Source organism: Cajanus cajan, chromosome 9, assembly GCF_000230855.2.
Source record: "Cajanus cajan strain Asha chromosome 9, NIPB_CcT2T_4, whole genome shotgun sequence".
In the NCBI taxonomy this organism is placed as follows: domain Eukaryota; kingdom Viridiplantae; phylum Streptophyta; class Magnoliopsida; order Fabales; family Fabaceae; genus Cajanus; species Cajanus cajan.
In genome coordinates, this window is record NC_138525.1 from 16,735,076 (window position 1) to 16,755,416 (window position 20,341).

The 20,341-nt window shown below is 28.2% G+C and overlaps 2 protein-coding genes across 5 annotated transcripts; one reads left to right on the forward strand and one right to left on the reverse strand.

Moving 5' to 3' along the window:
* Positions 1-14,264: 14,264 nt before the first annotated feature.
* Positions 14,265-19,862, reverse strand: LOC109796059 (uncharacterized protein At1g01500). Of its 4 annotated transcripts, none has more exons than XM_020355677.3 (3): positions 19,705-19,862; positions 18,400-19,230; positions 14,265-16,703 (listed from the first exon to the last, which is right to left on the reverse strand). In XM_020355677.3, exons 2-3 carry the CDS (start codon positions 19,117-19,119, stop codon positions 16,473-16,475), a joined length of 951 nt encoding a protein of 316 aa, XP_020211266.1. In that variant the 5' UTR covers positions 19,120-19,230; positions 19,705-19,862; the 3' UTR covers positions 14,265-16,472. The 4 variants fall into 4 exon arrangements, with proteins under 4 accessions (XP_020211266.1, XP_020211269.1, XP_020211268.1 ...); XM_020355680.3 differs by lacking the exon at positions 19,705-19,862 and adding an exon at positions 19,602-19,680; XM_020355679.3 differs by lacking the exon at positions 19,705-19,862 and adding an exon at positions 19,503-19,619.
* Positions 14,266-16,046, forward strand: LOC109796061 (Sec14p-like phosphatidylinositol transfer family protein). Its single transcript, XM_020355685.3, has 5 exons — positions 14,266-14,401; positions 14,552-14,728; positions 14,813-14,911; positions 15,169-15,414; positions 15,528-16,046. Exons 1-5 carry the CDS (start codon positions 14,333-14,335, stop codon positions 15,813-15,815), a joined length of 879 nt encoding a protein of 292 aa, XP_020211274.1. The 5' UTR covers positions 14,266-14,332; the 3' UTR covers positions 15,816-16,046.
* Positions 19,863-20,341: the final 479 nt, after the last annotated feature.

Consider the following 20,341-nt stretch of genomic DNA (forward strand, 5'->3'; position numbering starts at 1 on the left):
TGAGGTGTGATGCTAATAGCGTTTAGGCATTTAGGCTTGATATGTTGAATAATGTTAAATTGTTGAGGCATTGATGTTGAGAGTGCTTTGTGCATTTAGGCATGTCTGTCGATTGACCTAAGACTAGAGAAAACGATGTTTTTGAAAGTTGGATATCCCATTGTGAGGATATTGGTGTAGTGCTCTATGAGCATAGTTATTGGAAAACCCTCCTTGAGTAGGTGTTGTTTCTTAGAGTGTGTTGTTGAGTCTCCTTTAGGTCCTTAGTCAATGTTGAGTAAGGTATGAAGTTGAAGGTTAAACCTTAATTGGTTACTAGAAAGGTGTGTGATATCGCGATAATAGTTAGCAAGTTAAACCCACAAGTGACTTAGCTAATGCATGCTAATGTCATAGTAGGCCCATATCAAGCTATGTCATACCTGATGGTGGCATTGAACTTTCCTAGTTTAAATAACGACATCCAAGAAATCATGTTGTAGGGATTGGTATCCAATTGGTTGTTGATATAACAGTAAAAATATTAGTTGGTTCAATAGGATCAAACCACTTAGATTGCTAACCCTTGTTGTTGGAGATCTTTGTAAGTGAATGCGTGACAATGCATATAGTTGAGGCATGTTGCATATGATGTATTGTTTTGGTGTGTTCATATGCTATATGAAGTTGTATGTTGAGTGACATTAATGTGGTGAAATATGAAGTACCATATTTCGTTAAGTTGCCTAACTTGCATGGTGTGGAATGCTATGTTGCAGTGTTTATGCTGTGTTGCTATAATGTAAGCCATGATGTATCTATTGTTTGGTTTGCATGTTGGTGTTTGTAGTATATTTGTTTATTTCTATACTTGGTGTATGATTGTTTTTTTGAACACTAGTTTATCCTTCCATGTTTCTTTGTGGTTGGATTGCGAAGATCATGTTTACATGGGAGCATGACAGAGTTAGTTGGAGGCAGGATTTTGTGAGTCCATGTCCATGGATGACTTGTTGTAGTTTTGTTGGGTTGCTCTAATGTAATACGGTTGGTATAATTGTTGCTTGACTGATAACTAAGACTATTATGTTTTTAGTTAGCAAGGATTATGTAATAACGTATCTATCTATACACACACATATATATATATATATACATATATATATATATGTATATATATATATATATGTATATATATATATATGTATATATATATGCACATCTATGCTATGGTTTCATCGAGAAACTTTACATTTTCAATTATTTAAATTCTTATACATATGTATATATATCCAAGATTTGCTAGCACGATAATTTTATTTAATTCTGTTTTTTGTTGCTTCTAGTTAAATTATTAAGTACTAAGATTATAATGGATCATTACAAAATATGTTAATATTAATGGACACTATTATATTTTACTAAAACTTAAACTTAAATATAATATCATATTTAGTTTAAAGTTTTATGTATACGTCAAATGTTATGAACTTATAGATAATATTTTATTTTAATTTTTTTAGTGTTATAAAATAATGTTATTATATTTATTTAATATTTTTTATTAATAATAATAATAATTATTTTATTAATACCATTTTAATAAAAATTCAACTACAATAATCATTAAATAATGAACCAATGTTTAGATTAATTTAATGATCAATCCAATTTTAAAATCATTGAAAAATATACTTATTACACTAATAATGGAATAAATAGTAATTTTGGTTTTTAAATTTAAAATTGTAATTGTTATTGTATTAGAATGAAAAAAATAAATTTTTTAAGAAATATAAATTGATAATTATATTATTGTTTTGACTGGAATAAGTATATTAATCTAATATTTAAAAAAATTGTGTGCTTGATGTGATTATATTACTATAATACATATATATATATATATAATATTTAAAATAATAATAATTAATTGGGACTTATTTAATATTTTATTAATTTTAAGAAATGATTCATAAGATAAAATCAATTATTTACTCTATTATAAAATTAGAATAAATAATATATATTATTAATAGTATATTTTTTTATAATAACATTTACCTATAAATAACTATGAAAAGTTTATAAACTTTTATAATAATTATTTAAAAAATTATAATTTTAATGAATCGATCTTGTAGAAACGTTTATACAAGCAATGTCTAAACTCATAAAGCTACATGATTTTTTTTTATTACACAAAGTTTCATGTTTTGTTGTAGAATAAAATATATCTTGGGGATGGAATTTTTCCCTATTGCACATGTACGTAGGTTGAAAGTGGAAGTGTCACAATGTATATATATATATAGTCAATCTCACCTAAATTATTTTTAATGAGGTTGACTTGCAAGGGCATTTCATTAAACAACTACGCAAATTTCATACTTTAGGAAAATTTTCCAAAATAAAACACATCACGTTCACCAAAACCATGAAAACGAAACTACATGAAAGAGACATACTAAGATGTTTTGATGAAATTAAGAAGAGAAAACTCATGATGTGTGGAAGCTAGTGTTGTCGAAGCTTTTTTTCGTATTAGACACCCCGTTGGTTCGAAACCGTGGTACCACTCCTTATTAACGTAAAATTTACACTATATATTATAGCGTATAGCGGACGCGATATAACAAGAATATATGCCGTGTTTGAATCCCCGCTACATTCATTCATTTAACACAATTAGCATATTTTACTTCCACAACTTCTATACATAAAAAGAAATTAGTTCTTTTTATTAATAAAAAAATCATTCATGTAAACAAAAATATATCAAATTGAGAATGAAATATGTTAATTGTTTAGCTATTGTTTCAAAATTTAGGTACAATATTTTAATATTGATGATATTTTTCGATCAAAATTAAAATTTTATTAGATTAATATGCGTAAATGTATATTAATGAGATAAATATTAAATAGAAGTGAAAGAATAACATCAATCTCACCTAAAATATTGTATATCAATTTTATCCTAAATTTATATGATATGGTTTACATATAATCTTTTTTTTTTTTGAAATATATGGTTAAAAATTCTTTCTTTTATATCAAAAAATATTTATTAAAAGTAATTGATTTTTTAAATTCTCTTTACGATTATGAATATAAAATAAATAATTTATTCATCTTAATCAAGAAAGTTAGTTTATATTATTGTTAATTCTAATTAAACTTATTTTATCTTCCTATATTACTTTTTCTTGAAATTTGATACTAAAAATAAAATAAAAAATTAGAAATACAATCTCAAATAAATAAAAGAATATTTTAATATGTTGAAATTAACTGTGATTTATTTATATTTGAGATCATCAAATATAAAGGAATCTTTATTAACTGTCGATACATAGAAAGATTCCTTCTTAGTTTCAAGGAAAAAAAATCATCAAACTAAAAACGTAGCATGAATTATAAGAAGTGGTGAAAAAGGTGTAAAATGTGGGTAAGTAAAAGTCATTAATTGTCGAAAGTAACAGTTATTTTATTTTATCGAAACACATCCCATTTTAACTAGAGATCCGTAAATAGGAACCCCACGAGTCCTCACACGTTAGGACAGTAAGACTTTCCTTAATTGTACAATTTGGCTAAATAAGGACCTATATGTAGGTTGAATTTATTTGTTACTTTTTTTACTTTTAATTTTTCATAGCTTTATTAAGCAATGTTTTAAAGGCACTATTAAGGAATCCTAGATAATTTTTTTAGAAGAATATGCAGAGACATTTATTAATGAAAAACCTTTTATTTTTAATGCCTAAGGACACTAACATAATCACAATCATAATTTAAAAAATCAGACTAATGATCAAATTGATTAGAGTATTGAATTAGCGGATCAAAGGTTAAATCGGTGAGACACTAATTGAATCCATTGACCCAATTTCTATTAATTTTCTTTAAAAAATATTCATGTTAAATATATTTTATACTTATAAATTTTAATAAATTCATAAAATATCTTAAATTTTAATTTTCATCTTATTTAAAACTATCTTTATTTTTATTTTGTATAAAGAAATATATGAAAAAGTTGCATATTAGATTGTATATTAATATAAATTAAAAATATAAATAATATGTATATATAATATACTTATAATTGATATCACAAAATAATATATGTAATATCTACATATATTATATTATTAAATATATGATTTAAAATTAATAATATACTATAAAAGTTTAGGTGGTCGATGATGTAAAAACTTTTACATTGACAATACATGACCATTAAAAAAATTTCTTATAAAAAAAGGATTATGCATTGACAGTGTAAAGTAGTTTTACATTGTTAACCAATTACAAACCATCATTTATAATAGTTTGTTGACTTTCATAATAACGACTTTAAAGGACATAACCATAATGATTTTTTATTTGTTGTTATGGCAAAAAGTTTTACATTTATAATGTATGACCATTAAACCATTATATTATGAGAAAAAGCACTACACATTTATTATTGAATCACAAATCATCTTTTATAGTAATTTTCTTACCTTCACAATATCTACCTTAAAAGTCATATCATAATAATATTCTGTTGATAGATAGTGTAAAAACTTTTATACTAACATTCTACAGTAATTAAACCATTATGTTATTGTAGCAATTTTATATTAACAATAGAATATAGTAGTGGTAGCATTACCTAGTCTTACAAGGGCAAAGATATTTTGCGCTTTTTCAATTTTTTTAATAATTGAGGGATATAATAGTCAAAGAAATTATAAGGAAAAAAAATAATCATTCAACAAATATGAGAAGAGATTTCCTTCAAGAGTAAATTTTAGTAGATTTACTCCGGTCAATAACTCATGTTTTATATAAAATTTTAATGATTCAAACATTAAATTAAAAGTTTTTAATGCATAGTCTACAAATTATTAAAAAATTTAATAAGTATTTAATACTTCATTTCATTAATTCAAATTGATGGATAATTAAAAAATTATTTTATATATTGATTTGAATCTATATAACGAAGTATCATATTTTTTCAATTTTCTTTAATTTGTAGGCTTAATGTATACATTAAAAATTTTTAATTTAATAATTGAATCGTTGAAATTTGATATAAAACTAGTTATTGAATGGATAAGTCTATCAAGATATACTCTTAAAGTAAATGAATCTCTCTTGAAAAAACATCCCCGTTATATAATGTTATAAATTAAAAATATTAAATACTTATAAATTATTAAGATATTAAATTTATATTTTATTTAATTTTTCTTCATATAATGTTAAAAAAATTATACATTCATTTATTACATTTTATTTTTATTATTCAATAGATTGAAAATATTAAATGTGTTCAAAATTCTTAAGATATTAAATATATTTTTATGTAATATTTTTGAGAAAAAATTAAATGGGAAAAATTGAGAGATTCTAACTCTTTTATTTTTGGTTGAGTTTAATAGGCATGCAATATAAGTGTAAACAAATTTACACTATTAATTATTTTAAAAAAAATAAATTTAAAATAATTATAAATTACTATTTGTGATAAGTTAATTGACTTCTTATAAAAAAATTCTTATAGTGACACACTGTCACTAAAAACTACTTTTACCCATAATATATGTTGGTATATTTTAGTAAATATATTCTCACAATTGTTAAAAAGCGTAGGTATAGATTATAGTGATACATAATATATGTTATTGAATCCTATTTAAAATAAATATTAAAATTGTATATGGGTATATATCAAATAGATTAATACCTACACATATTGAATCTATAATGACACTTTTTGTATTTTTTTTGTACCATGGTATTGGTGAGAGTATCCTTCGACTTTGTCAAAACAAACCTCCTTCCCTTGACGACATTAAGGCAACCTCTTCTAGTGCTAATCTTTTGCATTTTTTTGTATGTCATTGTATGTGACATTTCTTATAGTGACTTTGATGATAATTATCAAATTCAAACAATCTTCTTATGTGCATGAGGTCACTTCGTTATTATTGGCTTAAATAAGGGATGTACTTTGTGAAGTCCCACATCGGTTAGGAAGGAGAACGAAGCATGCCATATATATGGGTGTGGATACCTTCCTTGTGTGGAGGCCTTTTGGGGTGGCATGCGTGTCATCGCCAGAAGCAAAACCGTGAGGCCGTGGGCCAAAGCGGACAATATCCACATGCGGGTTGCTTGGGCTGTTACATTTATTGGTATCAGAGCCGGGACCCGGGCCGGTGTGCCAGCGAGGGCGCTGGACTCCCTTGAGGGGGGGTGGATTGTGAAGTCCCACATCGGTTAGGAAGGAGAACGAAGCATGCCATATATATGGGTGTGGATACCTTCCTTGTGTGGAGGCCTTTTGGGGTGGCATGCGTGTCATCGCCAGAAGCAAAACCGTGAGGCCGTGGGCCAAAGCGGACAATATCCACATGCGGGTTGTTTGGGCTGTTACATACTTGGTAAAATTAGCTTATAAGCTAATTGAAAACTGATAAATAATAAGCTAGAAGTTGAAACCTTATAAGCTAATTGATTGAATTGAAAATGTTTGGTAAAATTATGAGATACAAAACATGTCTTTAAAATCAAGGATTTCCACAAAGATGTAATATTGATTTTTAATAGACATTCATCTATAGTGGATGTGTATTTTTTTGATACTTGATCAATCAAGTTATATATGAAAAGACTCAATTAATGAATGTTACAACCTATTTTTATGGCTCACTTGATAATGAAATTTATGTGAAATTCTCCAAAGGATTTTAATATGTTCAAAACATTGGTGCTAGGTCTTGGGAAAATTACTCAATCAAATTAAGTCATAGTATGAAGTAGAACAATATGGTTGATGTGGTATAATTGTCTTAATGAATATGTGTTCATACAATAGTATAAATATGATATGATCATTTTTTCATGTATTTTTATGATAAGATATGAAATTGAGTTTATCATTATTTCTAATTGTGTAGATGACATAAGCATTTTCGAACTCCTGAAGAGATTCAAAAGGCTATAGATTTCATAAACATAAAATTGAGATAAAGCATGTAGAATGAACAAAGTTCTAGTTATCATTACAATTTGAATATTTAAATCATGGAGTTTTCTATGCATCAATAAGTTTATATGACAAAGATGTTTAAAAAGATTTATATGGATAAATAAAATTTGTTGTGCACGCCAATGATTGTAAGGTTTTTAGATGTGGACAAAGATCCTTTTAGATATTAAAAAAAAGGATAAAATGCTACTTCGTCCTGAAGTACCATATTTTCATATTATATAAGTACTAATGTATCTTGCTAATTATAAATCACTCGATACATAATTTGTTATCATTTTACTTGCGAGATATATTTATTCACTTATGTAAAATTGGTGGAACAAAGTTAATAATATTCCTCACAATGGTAAATCACAAATGAGGTGTTTGTTTAGGTATGGTGGATACACGAGAAATTATGACATCTATTGCTTCGTTGAAAAAAGAATGAATTAAAGGAGAAGGAAAACATTTTTTCAGAGTTATTTTTAACTTATGATATTCAAAGGAGTGGTAATATAGTTATTCAACAAGTTTCCTTATGTCAGAACCTAGTAGATCTATTTATAAAGTCACTCACAATTACAATTTTTGAACAACTGATACACAAAATTGATCTTTTTCTCCTTAAAGATGATTATCTGCATGAGGGGGAGACATTCAACACTATTTTTCCCTTTGTCATGGTTTTATCCCACTATATTTTCCTGACAAGATTTTTAATGAGGCAATAAATGATACTGTATTAAAGAATGATGTACTCTTTTTTCCTTCACTAGATTTTTGCTCCACATGATTTTTTCTAGTAAGATTTTAACTAGGCATATTCTCAAACAATGGAAATCAAAGGGGGATGTTATGAATATTTAATAGTGGTTTTCCATTATTGCCATTTATATTTCACCATAATATTAATACTTTATTTTTAACCATTTATGCCTATAAATAGGTTATCTCATTGTTGAAAATAATACAAGAAACTCTCTATTCTCTTTCTTATGTTGTTCTCTCTATACTTTCTCTTTTTTCCTTTTTATTGCTTTTATGTTATTATTGTTTATAACTTCATGTTGATTTTCATAACATAAAATTGTTAGAAAAGATGGTTAATCCAGGAGAGGGGGTGAATTGGATTTACAAAAGATTCTTTCAACTTTTCTTGGATAAAAGTTTTCTTAATATTTCCAACTGAAGCAATTGATCTAAATCATGGTGGTATGAAAGTGTTGAAAATTAACCAATGCAAGTCTAAATCAAACTACCCTACATGCTATGCTTTTGATGCAATAATAGATTAATCAACATGCATTTAGATTAAACAAGTAAAATTCAAATAAGGGCAAGAGAAGCTTCCACAAAGATTTATACTAGTTCAACCACCACCACTATGACCTACATCTAGTCACAATTAACCTGATTGAGTATTTTCTCTAACCTTTAATTTTTAAAAGGTTTACAACAAATCACATGCAATTCACTCCAGAACAATTAAAGAAACCACTTCTTGAATCCCAAGAAGCAACCCTTGTAGAACTCTACTATAAGAACCCTTTCATTCTTGAGAAACCTACTCAAGAACCTTTTTACCTTGAGAAACCTACTCAAGAAATACAAAAAGAACAAGGATAGATATCACCTGATGTGTAAAATAACATGAACAAGTGAAAGACTAAACTACTTAGCCACAATTCTTCAAGTAGAAGACTGATGATGATTCAATTCTTTTGCTTCATAATAGAAGTTCCACAAAGGGTAAAATATTCTTCTATTAAGAAAACTTAGCTCAGATCTCACTCAATTGTTTAGAATTCGTAAAAGTTCAGTTCTTGATAAATTCTAAAAATGAAAAACATTATATAAAGTTTTCTTGATGAAATAATCAATTATTTTCATGAATAATCAATTATTTTATTCTTTATAAATATGAAAATTCACCAAAAAACACTTTAATCGATTATTTTGAGGAGATGAGAGAAAAAATCACAACTTTTGAATTATAGATGAAAAATAATTAATAGTTAAAATTAAAATTCAATTATAAGCACCCATTTATAATATTATTACTATTATCTCTTCTATAACTATCAATATCACCAGCTCCAACTGTCATTATTGTCATTACTATTGTCACAACCTTTGTTGTAATTAGGAACGAGGATAATGATGGTTGTGGTAATGTCGCCATTGTTGTCACCATCGTCGATGATAATGATGTTAGTGACATCATTGCCAACACCATCATTGTATCGTGATAATTATTGTTATTGTCACCATCACCATTAATGTCATCGTCACCATCATCGATGTTGACATGTGACAACAACGACAATCATAATAGTACTAGTAGCATTGTTGCCTCCTCCACCATTGTCATTATAACATTGTTGTTGCCACCAACATTGTTAGTACCAACATTAGTAGTGGTGGCAGTAGTAACGAGATCAATGGTAGTAACGATGGTGGCCATTGTAGTAATAGGTGGTGGTGATGTTGATAATTGTGGAAGTGGTAATAATAGTAATGTTGTAAAGAAGTGCCTATAATTGAGTTTTAATCTTAATCATTAATTATTTTATCTATAATTTAAAGGTTATGACTTACTCATCTCATCTCTTATAATGACATGCTCTCATTGCATATACTCTTGATACACACACAAACTCGAGCAAACTTATCTTTTCCTAAGCAAGATAATCTATATTTATGCTTAAATTTACATATTCCTACTCTGTGAGTTGGCTTTGTAATATTTCAATTTTTGATTGTTTGTGAAAGTATGAACATATTTAATGAAAAAAAGAATAGTTTGGATAGTAATCTACAAATAAAATTGTGTTTGAAAATATTATGAGTGACATCAAGAATACTTTTTTAACAAAGGTTAATTAGTGAAACTTTTCTAATTCAAACATAACTTGACATTCATAACTTAGATTGAGTGAACTAATGTGAAAATATTTGTGTTTTATTAGTTCCTTTTATCACGTCTTTCGTTGGACATAACACTTTTTGAACTTATATATGTTATCATATGTAAAATAAATAATCAAAAATCACATACACACATTTCAACCATTTCTTGTGATGTGTTTTGAGTTACTTCATTACATAAAGGTAAAAATTAGATTAAAAAATATTAAATACTTTTAAATTTTTGAAGACTTAAATATATATATATATATATATATATATATATATATATATATCATCACATTTATTACATATATATAATATAATATTAAGAAAATTTATAAATTGATTTATTATATTTCCATTTTATTATTTAATAGATAAATATATTAATTGTGTTTAAAATTATCAAGACATTAAATATATGTTTTTATTTATGACTTTTTTAGAAAATATTAAAAGAATTATGAAAAATGTCTGTAAGAGAGATATTACTTTTTTTATGAGTATAATAGTCATGTATTTTTGTATAAATATTTTTTATGTTATGAGTGTACATGGAAAATATATTTTTCTTCTAATTTTTAGTTGTTTTTGTGAAAAAATTGTTTGTGAAATAGGTTGGTTCTTTAAGACAACAAATGAATCTTGTAAACATTTTTTTTCTTTTTATAAAAAATAAGTTATTTTCATGATTCTAAAAATTTGAAGATAATAGTTGTTTTTCAACCGTTATTTTTCAAGATAGATTTACTACATAAAAACTAATTTTATATTGTATCCAAAAGAAATTAAATATCCCAAAATCATTTTTCATCAAACTTCCTTAAATAAAAATTTATTTAGATTATAATCAATTATTAAAATAATCTAATTTTTACAAATTTTTTAAACGCACTCTATCAATCAAATAGTTTTTATTTCATTATAAATTTTAAGATAATTATTGTAAGATTCAATTAACTTGTCATAGATAATGATTTACACTTAAATAATATTTTAATTATTATACATTATTAGTGTAAAATTTTCACAATTAAAATAAATGTTGACATGTGTCTTTTGCATTACAACAAAATTTAGTATTACCGATAATTATTTAATGGAAATAAATTAATTACCTCTATTTTATTATTTAATAAAAATATTAATGACTATTATGTAATAGCCACTAAAAATGTATTTACATCACATCAAAATTTATTATTAGCGACAATTATTTGTTAAAAAAACTTAAGTCCCACATTGAGTAGAAATAAAATAATTAAAGAGTATATAAGTGAATGATAACTCTCATCTTACAAATATATTTTATAAGGTTGAGTTAGGCCTATAACTTACTATTTTAAGTTGGTATTTAGGAGATTAGATAATTAAAAAAAATTAAAGAATATATACTTAGAAGATAACCTTCATCTTCTAAGTCCCACATCAATTAGAAATAAGGTAACTGAAGAGTATTTGTACTCATCTTACAAGTCCTACATAGACTAGAAATAAGATAATTAAAGAGTATTATAAATATTTTCTTAAACTTTTATCCGCATATAGAATAATTGCCGGTAAATATTTTAGCGACACTATATACAATGGCTAATGTGTGAAATGTCAGTAAAAGATTTTGTAGTAATTTTTATTACCACTAAAAGTCATATTAAATGCTACTAAAAGTTCATTTTATTGTAGTGTTGAGATGATTATTTTTAAAGTTAATAAACTTATCATATATAAAGATCAAGTGAAAAAGAAAAATTAAACATTCATTTCAAATTCGGTGAGTAGGAGTAAAAAGGAGAGAGATTAAAAAAAAGAAAAGAAAAGAGAAATTAATAAATGAAAAAAATAATATAATAAAAATGAAAAAATGTTAAAAAATGGTAAAAGTAAGTTGTAAGTGACACGACTATACAAATATAATATCTTCTCTATCTCATAATAAAGGGTCTTATTTTTTATGTAGACAGTAAGAGTTAATAAATAAATGAAAAAATATTAATTTTATAAAATTAACTTTATTATTGATTTTCTTTATTATAAATAAATCATGCAATATAATAATTTCTTAAACTATATTATTAAAGATATAAATAATAATTAATGTGATAACTCATATTACCTTTAAATTTATAATACTTATATTTTTTCTTATACGATACTTATTGTGATACATGGAGAGTGTAAACTCTAACATGATTATGTACAAATTATTTGTAACATATATTTCCTTCATCCTAAAATAAAAACAACTTTTTAATGTTTTTTTTAAATAATTGATGGTATTAGTTTTAAATCCATTTTAGTCCTTGAAAGATAATATAGGTGGTTTATAGGTTTTTCGAAGTATTTTTTTAATATTTAAATTCTTAAATTTTAATTTTATTATGTAAGTCAGTCATTTCCTTATACTTAGTTGTTAACTTTATTAATTTCCTGAACAATCAACAGCTAAGTGTCATGTTAGCACCTATTCTCTCATTAGTTGATTGTTCTCTCTCCTAATCACCTATTATAGATTATAATGTAAGATTTTGATACTTTTCAATAAGTAACAAAGACTTTATCACGTATAAATATTCTGGTCATGAGTGGTCTATTTAAAATGAAAGGTTGTTGGATTTCGTAGGATTTCATGTAGTTGGATTTTTTTGTCTCAAACATCCTTAATTTCTTCACCTGTTTTGGCTACTTTTTTAGGCTTGTCAACTTGAAATTATTGAATTTGAGATTTAACAAAATGAATGGTTGTTTTGAAAGATCTCAAGTAAAGATGTATCAATCGAATATGGATGTTTTTGATGTATTTAATGAATCACAGTACTTCTCAAGTAAAAGTGCGAAAGAGCTTAGTAGTGATAATCCTCTATGTTATTATGGAATTCGAGAATGAGAGTGGATAAAAAGAAATAAGTCATTTAAATATCACTTTACTTATTTTTAAATTAAGTTGAAAATTAAACCTTACTTTGCTATGTGTCCAAATCTACATAGCTTGAAATTGTTGCATGACAACTGAGAGAAAATACATGTCAAAGTGACAATTAACTATTGATTAATAATGAGATTAACAAAATTAGTATCTAAACATAATAAAAAAGACTAACTTGTATAACAAAGTTAAAATTTATGAACTTAGATACCATAAAAAATCTTTCAAAGACCTATAGACCACCTCTATCATCTTTCAAAGACTAAATTGAATGTTTACTTGTTTTTAATGTAATATTAATATTTTAACCAATTAATCTTAACATAAATTGTATTGACCTTGATTAATTTTGAGCACATGTCTTTAAATTTTTCAACAACTACAATGCATTTATCGAGAGAAGGAGATTATTTTTAAAAAAATCATATCAAAAAGATATTTTTTTTCATTCTATAGTAAGTATATTTTTGTAATAAGAAAAAATAAGTTCTAAAATTAGTATTATTTTAACTTTTTGATATAGTATTAATTATATCTTTTCCATTTACAATCCTAATAATATTCTTTAAAAAAATTATTGTGTTACATCATTTATAACAAAGAAGATTAATAATAAAATTATTTTTATAAAATTATTTTTCTTTTTCACTTATTTTTTTTAATTATATAAAATAACTTAAGATGATATTTATTTAAAATAAAAAGAGTAATATTATTTTAAGCTAGAAAGAAGTTATGCATTAATAATATGAAACAATTTTACATAATAATTCAATCACAAATTATCATTAATGATAATTTTTTTAAATTTATCTTAAAAATCATACTAATAATAAATATTTAAGTAGTGTAAGGTTTAAAATTTTTAATTAAAGGTCAACTTGATGTTTTCATGTTAGATTTTCGTATGTATTAAGATGATATTTAATTAATAAAAATTATATTTATAAACGTGGATTATTTTTTAGTCATCAACTTTAGAATACTAAATAACAATATCGATGAAAAAATAAATAAATTAACGGCTGTTAAACCATTTTTATTAACGCATGTAAAACTTTAAACTGTAATAATATATTTATATTATTTATTGTTTGGTTATCGTGAGAGTGTCGTTTGTTATTGTTTTCTTGCGCATGACACATACATACACTTCTCTTCTCTCCTCACTTCCAGGTCAGTCTTCCAAAGATCTCTTGGGTGGTTGTCAAATTGTGTCTTCTTGTGAACAAGTCTTCCATGGCTCTCACCCTACACGCTAACATAGAATAGCCTCAAGCCAAACCTTACGCTTAAAGCTTCTCCTTTTGTTGGTCTCACTCTCTTTATGTTTATGGATCTGTTGTCATTTATTCTTCTTGTGGGTTCTGTGTGACTTTGCTTTTCTTAATCCTTGTTTCTTTTATATTCTCAGAGGGGTAGGAATTTGGTTGTGAAAAAACAAAACCACTTTTTTCCAACTAAGCGAATCTTCAGTTGCCATGTTTCATCTCTGGAGCAATTCTTCTCAACAAGACCAGGAAAGCAGCGAGCTTTATGCTGAAGACAAGGTATGTTGTTTTTTAATTTGGTGATGTTATGTTTTGTTTGGAAAAGTTTAGGCACAAAGGGTGTTAGAGTTTGGTTTATGTTATGATGAATTGTTGACTATGCATCTTGGTGCTGATTGTGATTGTGAATGTTAAAAATTGTGCAAACAGATTAAAGAGCTGAAGGGTGCAATTGGACCCTTGTCAGGACGCAGTTTGATGTATTGCTCTGATGCTTGTTTGAGGAGATATTTGGAAGCTCGAAATTGGAATGTAGACAAGGCCAAGAAGATGTTGGAGGACACACTCAAGTGGAGATCAAATTATAAGCCAGAGGAAATTCGCTGGGTAAGTTGTGTCTTAGGTTAACATTTTAGATGTTTTGATGCATAGATATGATCTGAAATAGTGTATGGTAACGTTATTTTTCAGCCTGAGGTTGCAATGGAAGGGGAGACTGGGAAATTGTACAGAGCAAGCTTTCATGATAGGCAAGGAAGGACTGTTCTTATTTTGAGACCTGGAATGCAGGTATGATGGTTTGGATTTGGAGATATTTGGTTAATTGGATTAAGGTTAAACTATTTACTTTGTCCTTGGAGTTGTCTCCATTTTAAGTTTTAGTCCTTATACGAGAAAACTGTAAAAGATTTAGTTCCCAGGTACTAAAACTTAAAATTGCGACACCTATAGAGATGACTAAAAGTGTAATTTAACCTTGGTTTAACTTTCGTTCCTTAGAGGTTGATGGGTATAGAATCTGAAACATTTTGATGTGTTGCATGCAGAACACTGCTTCAATGGAGAATCAGATGAGGCATCTTGTGTATCTTTTGGAAAATGCCATGCTTAATCTTCCACCAGGTCAAGAACAGATGGCATGGTTGATAGACTTCACTGGTTGGTCATTGACCAACAATGTGCCCCTTAAATCAGCCAGAGAGACCATCAACATTTTGCAGAACCATTATCCTGAGAGGCTTGCCATAGCATTTCTTTACAACCCCCCTCGAGTTTTTGAAGCTTTTTGGAAGGTTTGTTCACTTTGTTCTTAGTCATTTCATTAAATTTTCTGGTATAATTGGGAATATAATACCGATTCCATTTAAGTACACTGAAGTTAAATGTTATCCTTCTACTGATGCAGATAGTTAAGTATTTCTTGGATAGCAAGACTTTTCAAAAAGTGAAATTTGTCTACCCGAAAAATAAAGATAGTGTGGAGCTCATGAAGTCATATTTTGATGAGGAAAACCTTCCCAAAGAACTAGGTGGAAAAAGCATAATGAGTTATAACCATGAGGAGTTCTCCAGATTAATGATTCAGGATGATTTGAAGTGTGCAGCATTTTGGGGTTCTGATGAGAAGCTCTCAAACCACATTGCTAAGGGGCATTCTGCTGCAGCAGTTTGCAATGAAACTCCAGGGACCTGAGGCATGTTAGGCTATGTTTAGATTACTGTTTGCAGGTCGTGAATGTACATTGAAAGTACGTTGGGAGAAGCATGATCTGTTACTTTTGTATCGAATGTAATTTTGGAAGGGTTAAAACAGTAATCCAAACATATACTTAGTTATAGTAGAGAAGATATGAATACTAATAATTGTGAAGCCATTGGCTCCGAGTAAAATAGGACTAAGGATGCTTCCCCAGTTTACAGTTAAGAGGGATTTATAGTACTGCATAACTATTCAATCGTGATATGGTACACTTTTTCCTAAGCTAACAAACTTAGCTCAAGCAGAGGGTCTATTGAAAACATGACAATGACAATGTTATTGTTTAAAAACTTACCTTTTCAACAATAAAATTTAAAAACCATCAGCCATTCTCGGCAGCACAATGTTTTGATCATTTACATGAAGACGCTTTTACGTGCTACTTACAACCAACATAATCAACCACACAATCAAGCATTGGATGTGATCCGATGATGATTACAAAATTTTAGCATCTATACCCTTTGAAAGATGAACATTTCTTTCAAGGCTTATGAAAGGGGAAAGAGTGTATTAAAAAACGAAAAAAAATGCCACTGATAGTTTCTTGCCTTTGAGCTATAGAGCATATAAGTTCAAACTAAAAAGGGGTTATATGAACCTCCTTCTAAAATTACGAGTAGTTGTTTGGTACGAGCGTACTAACAAGCTAACCCCTATACCAACCCCTACACAGATGCCAAGCCCGATTCCAACACCAACTCTTACACCAGCATTAAACCATGATAATTCACCATCTTCCACATCTACATACCCTGTTTTTTTCCAATACATGTTGTAATCACCTTCTTGTTCCATTTTGAAGGTTCTGTAGTCAGCAACCTGTGAAGTAAAACGAGGAGGAAATTTAGCAGAAACTAATTCATAGAAACTCCAGCATTCGTAGTAAAGCAACACGGTTATAGACACACACTGTACTAGGAATTTTCACTGCCATACTTGATTATCATTGGCTATTGAAATTGAGAGGCAATACCAGGAAAAATTAACAAAAGTAATTCACATGGCACAGTTACATGTTTTACATGATCAAAAGATCTGTTTAAATGGAATTCTGACTGTCCAAAGAAAGTCAAGATATAGAACAATGCATGGCAAAGATGATGAAAGCATTAACCAAAAATCAAGCTCTTAATTCAGATACTCAGAATGGATGCATTCGCATCATTAAAGAAAGGGTAAATTGAATGTTCTGGTTTAGTGTGACTAAAAGTCTATTTGTATATTAGTTTATAAGAGTTTTTAAGAGCTTCTTTAGTGGGAAAAACTCTATTTTCGGTAAAAAAAATAAAAAATAAAAAAAATTCAAAATCTCTTATAAACTTGTATTTAGACAAGCACCAAGTCTTTCTATCAATACAATTGAGAGATTCTGGCCATGTAGATGTATACTGCCATTTGAGGTTAGAAATGATTATGGAATAAATGTTAAACAGCCCAAATTATTATTAAAAATGACATTATGTTTTTTCAGCCAACTAATTTGTAAGTAAGTTTAGCAATTCTCCACACTGAAGTGTAAAACTGAACTTGAATCACTTTGGACTTTAATTGGTATTATACTGTTTCACATCTGAGATATTAAATTTGACAGACTGTAGAAAATAAAAGGGGTTAACTTGAGACATCACATTCAAATCATGGTAGTGTGTTACAACATCACTCATGCACTATACAAAGGAAATATATGACAGAATTATTTAATGGTCATTGAAAACAGGGTTATTTAAAAACTTGTCTCCTCAGAGTTTTGAGAAAGAACTGTAACCATGAACTCACATTTCGTTTGTACTTTTTCCAAATGGACCCAATCTTTAAGCACACATACAGATGCACAGGGGCTACCTACAGAGATTGTGGCCCCACTAAGAATTGTGTCCTTAGGTAAGAGCCTGTTTTGTTTTGTAATGTTGGAGAAAATGAAGCAGAAAAATAATGAGATATATTTGAGCACCCCATAAATAATACAAAAAGTGTGTTGTGACTTGAGCCCGCCCATACTCAATGACACTTTTGGGATAGGGTACTATTATTCAGTAGTTGGGACCAAACTTAAAAAAATGGTAGCATACATAGAGGGACTAAATCATAGACAAATTAATACAGAATTTGTAGTATCTGGCAGAGTAATTTTTTTTATTTTTATTTTTTATTTTTTATTGTAAACCAAGGTATCTCCTAGTCAGAACTTAAGACTAACCTCTATTGAGGTCTATTTAAGGGATTGGTCTCTCAACAATTTTTTTCCATACATACATGCTAAGGATCAAATCTCTGACCCCGGGTTTAAAAGATAAAATTATCAATCAATCATGTCACACTTTGTTAATCCAACAAAGTTAGTTTTCATTTAGAACATCATTTTATGTAAATTTTCCGTATTATTCAGAGAATTTGTCATATTTATATGAAAACTTAATCCAAGAAAACTCATCCCCTCATAACCCTAATGGACTATAAACAAAAGATACAAGCATCAGAACACCACGCCAAAAAAAATCTGCCATTTTTTTTTTACCTCCAAACCAAGTCCATGATCAGATTCATCTTTCTGGCCTTCAGTTGTTTCATATTCTGGAATGGCATCCAAGGCACATTTCCTATTATGCTTCTTACGGCAATTGAGTTGCAGTGTCTTAGTTAAGATTATTGGTGTTCCTGAGAAGCAGCCAGCAACATAAACCTCAATTTCAGGACCAGTTAAGTCAGGGACAGCAACATGTTTGCCCTTGAAGAAGCCACAACCAGGTGCCATTTTTGTTTGGCAACTCATACTCCATGATCTCTTCGCATTACCTCTTGATTCTCCAACAAAACCATTGCTATTAGACATCTCCAGAACCCCAGAGAGAATGCATTGCTCCTTATCATAAACCTCAAACTTCATGCTCCCTGTAAAACGTATGCTATCCGTGTTCACAAAGGTAGCTTCCTCAGATTTCTTATCCACTCTATCCCTTCTGAGAATTGAAAACTCTCCATCAGAGTAAACGCTGCTCCTAACACCATTCACCTCTAAAAGGGTATCAGGACTAAGAGGAATATGACTGAGAGAGAGAAACTCTGGGGTGGATTCATCAACCTGAATGCCACTCACTCTCACGTAAAACACTCTTAGATCAAACCATGGTGATGATATCATGGTGCAGGGTTTATAAGGAGAGTATTTAATAATCTGAAGGCTTCTGTTACCCGTTTCTCCATTGCATGATGCTTCATAAGATCCTTCCATGTTCATATCCTTACTCCACTCACTCTATCACTGAAATCCTATATGGTACTGTGGGATAATTGAAAGCATCCTTGGAAGTGGAACCTCCAAAGTCTACATCAGAGTCCCAATTGAAACCTGCTTCACAATCAACAAAGCACTTGGAATTTTCAATAATAGAATCAAATCAACAAATCATACGGCATCACACGGTATAAAACTATAATTGAAATTTAAAGAAACACAATAAAAGGGAAGGGAAGAAGAAAGAGAACTTGAGTGGAGGTGGAAATCATGAGTTACGAAACTCGAGTTACAACAAAAAGGAAAGAAAAAACTGATCAAGTATGAAACTAAAGAGTTTTTTATTTTTTTTTTCAATATCTGTTAACTATAGTAAAAAAACATACACGTCACACTTGTTACTAGGAGCCAAATCTGGGTATTGTAAGAAGATGCACAACCACAAACAAATTCAAATCCCTCTTTTTCCGCAAATAAACACTAACCATGAAAAATATTTCATTCACAATCTCAGATTATGATATGATGGCACCCCTTAAACACAAACCACCCATGTTTATGTGCAATCAAAATCTAGAACCAAAGTACCTTTCAGATCGTTGTCCACCTTTTGATGCAATACATCTATATCCTGCCCCGTGGTAGTGGCAGGTTTGCAATAATAATAATAACAACCTTGTGCTCTTTAGAAAGCATATATTGGTTAATGGCATCTCTAAAATAGATTATGAAAGTATATACTAGTAGGATCATATTTTATGTATTAAAAATCAGGATATTTATTTCATGTTATGGTATTGGATTTGTCTTATTGTTGACTTAATTGATGGTATTAATATTATTTTTCAAAATATGAAACAGCGTGATGGAGTCTTAGATTGAAAGGACTATGGACCTTCTGACCAGGATGCTTCATCTTATCCGATAATCAGATAGATACGAAGAATTTGCATTTACGAATTACGAGGTCGGTGTGTATTATAGAATGAAAGTGACGGTCGGGCCAAGTCTTTTTTGTTCATTAGGTTTAAATTTAACCTTTAAATTTGCGTAATTTTATTAAAATACCGTTGAATTATTTAATGCTTAAATCGTTAATACAGGTTTATTGTCTTTTTATTAGTAAAAATTACCATGACAACAAAGTTCAAATACTATATATTATCTTAAATTCTCATCGTTAAGCTGATCTTAGCTATTATATATAGGTGTATTGTTTCTGAAA

Coding starts and splice junctions, on each gene's coding strand:
- LOC109796061 (XM_020355685.3), top strand. CDS start 14,333: ATGTTTCATCTCTGGAGCAATTCTTCTCAACAAGACCAGGAAAGCAGC. Junction 14,729..14,812: donor AGCCAGAGGAAATTCGCTGG/GTAAGTTGTGTC, acceptor GTTATTTTTCAG/CCTGAGGTTGCAATGGAAGG. Junction 14,912..15,168: donor TTTTGAGACCTGGAATGCAG/GTATGATGGTTT, acceptor TGTTGCATGCAG/AACACTGCTTCAATGGAGAA.
- LOC109796059 (XM_020355677.3), bottom strand. CDS start 19,119: ATGAACATGGAAGGATCTTATGAAGCATCATGCAATGGAGAAACGGGT. Junction 16,704..18,399: donor ATCATGGACTTGGTTTGGAG/GTAAAAAAAAAA, acceptor TTTACTTCACAG/GTTGCTGACTACAGAACCTT.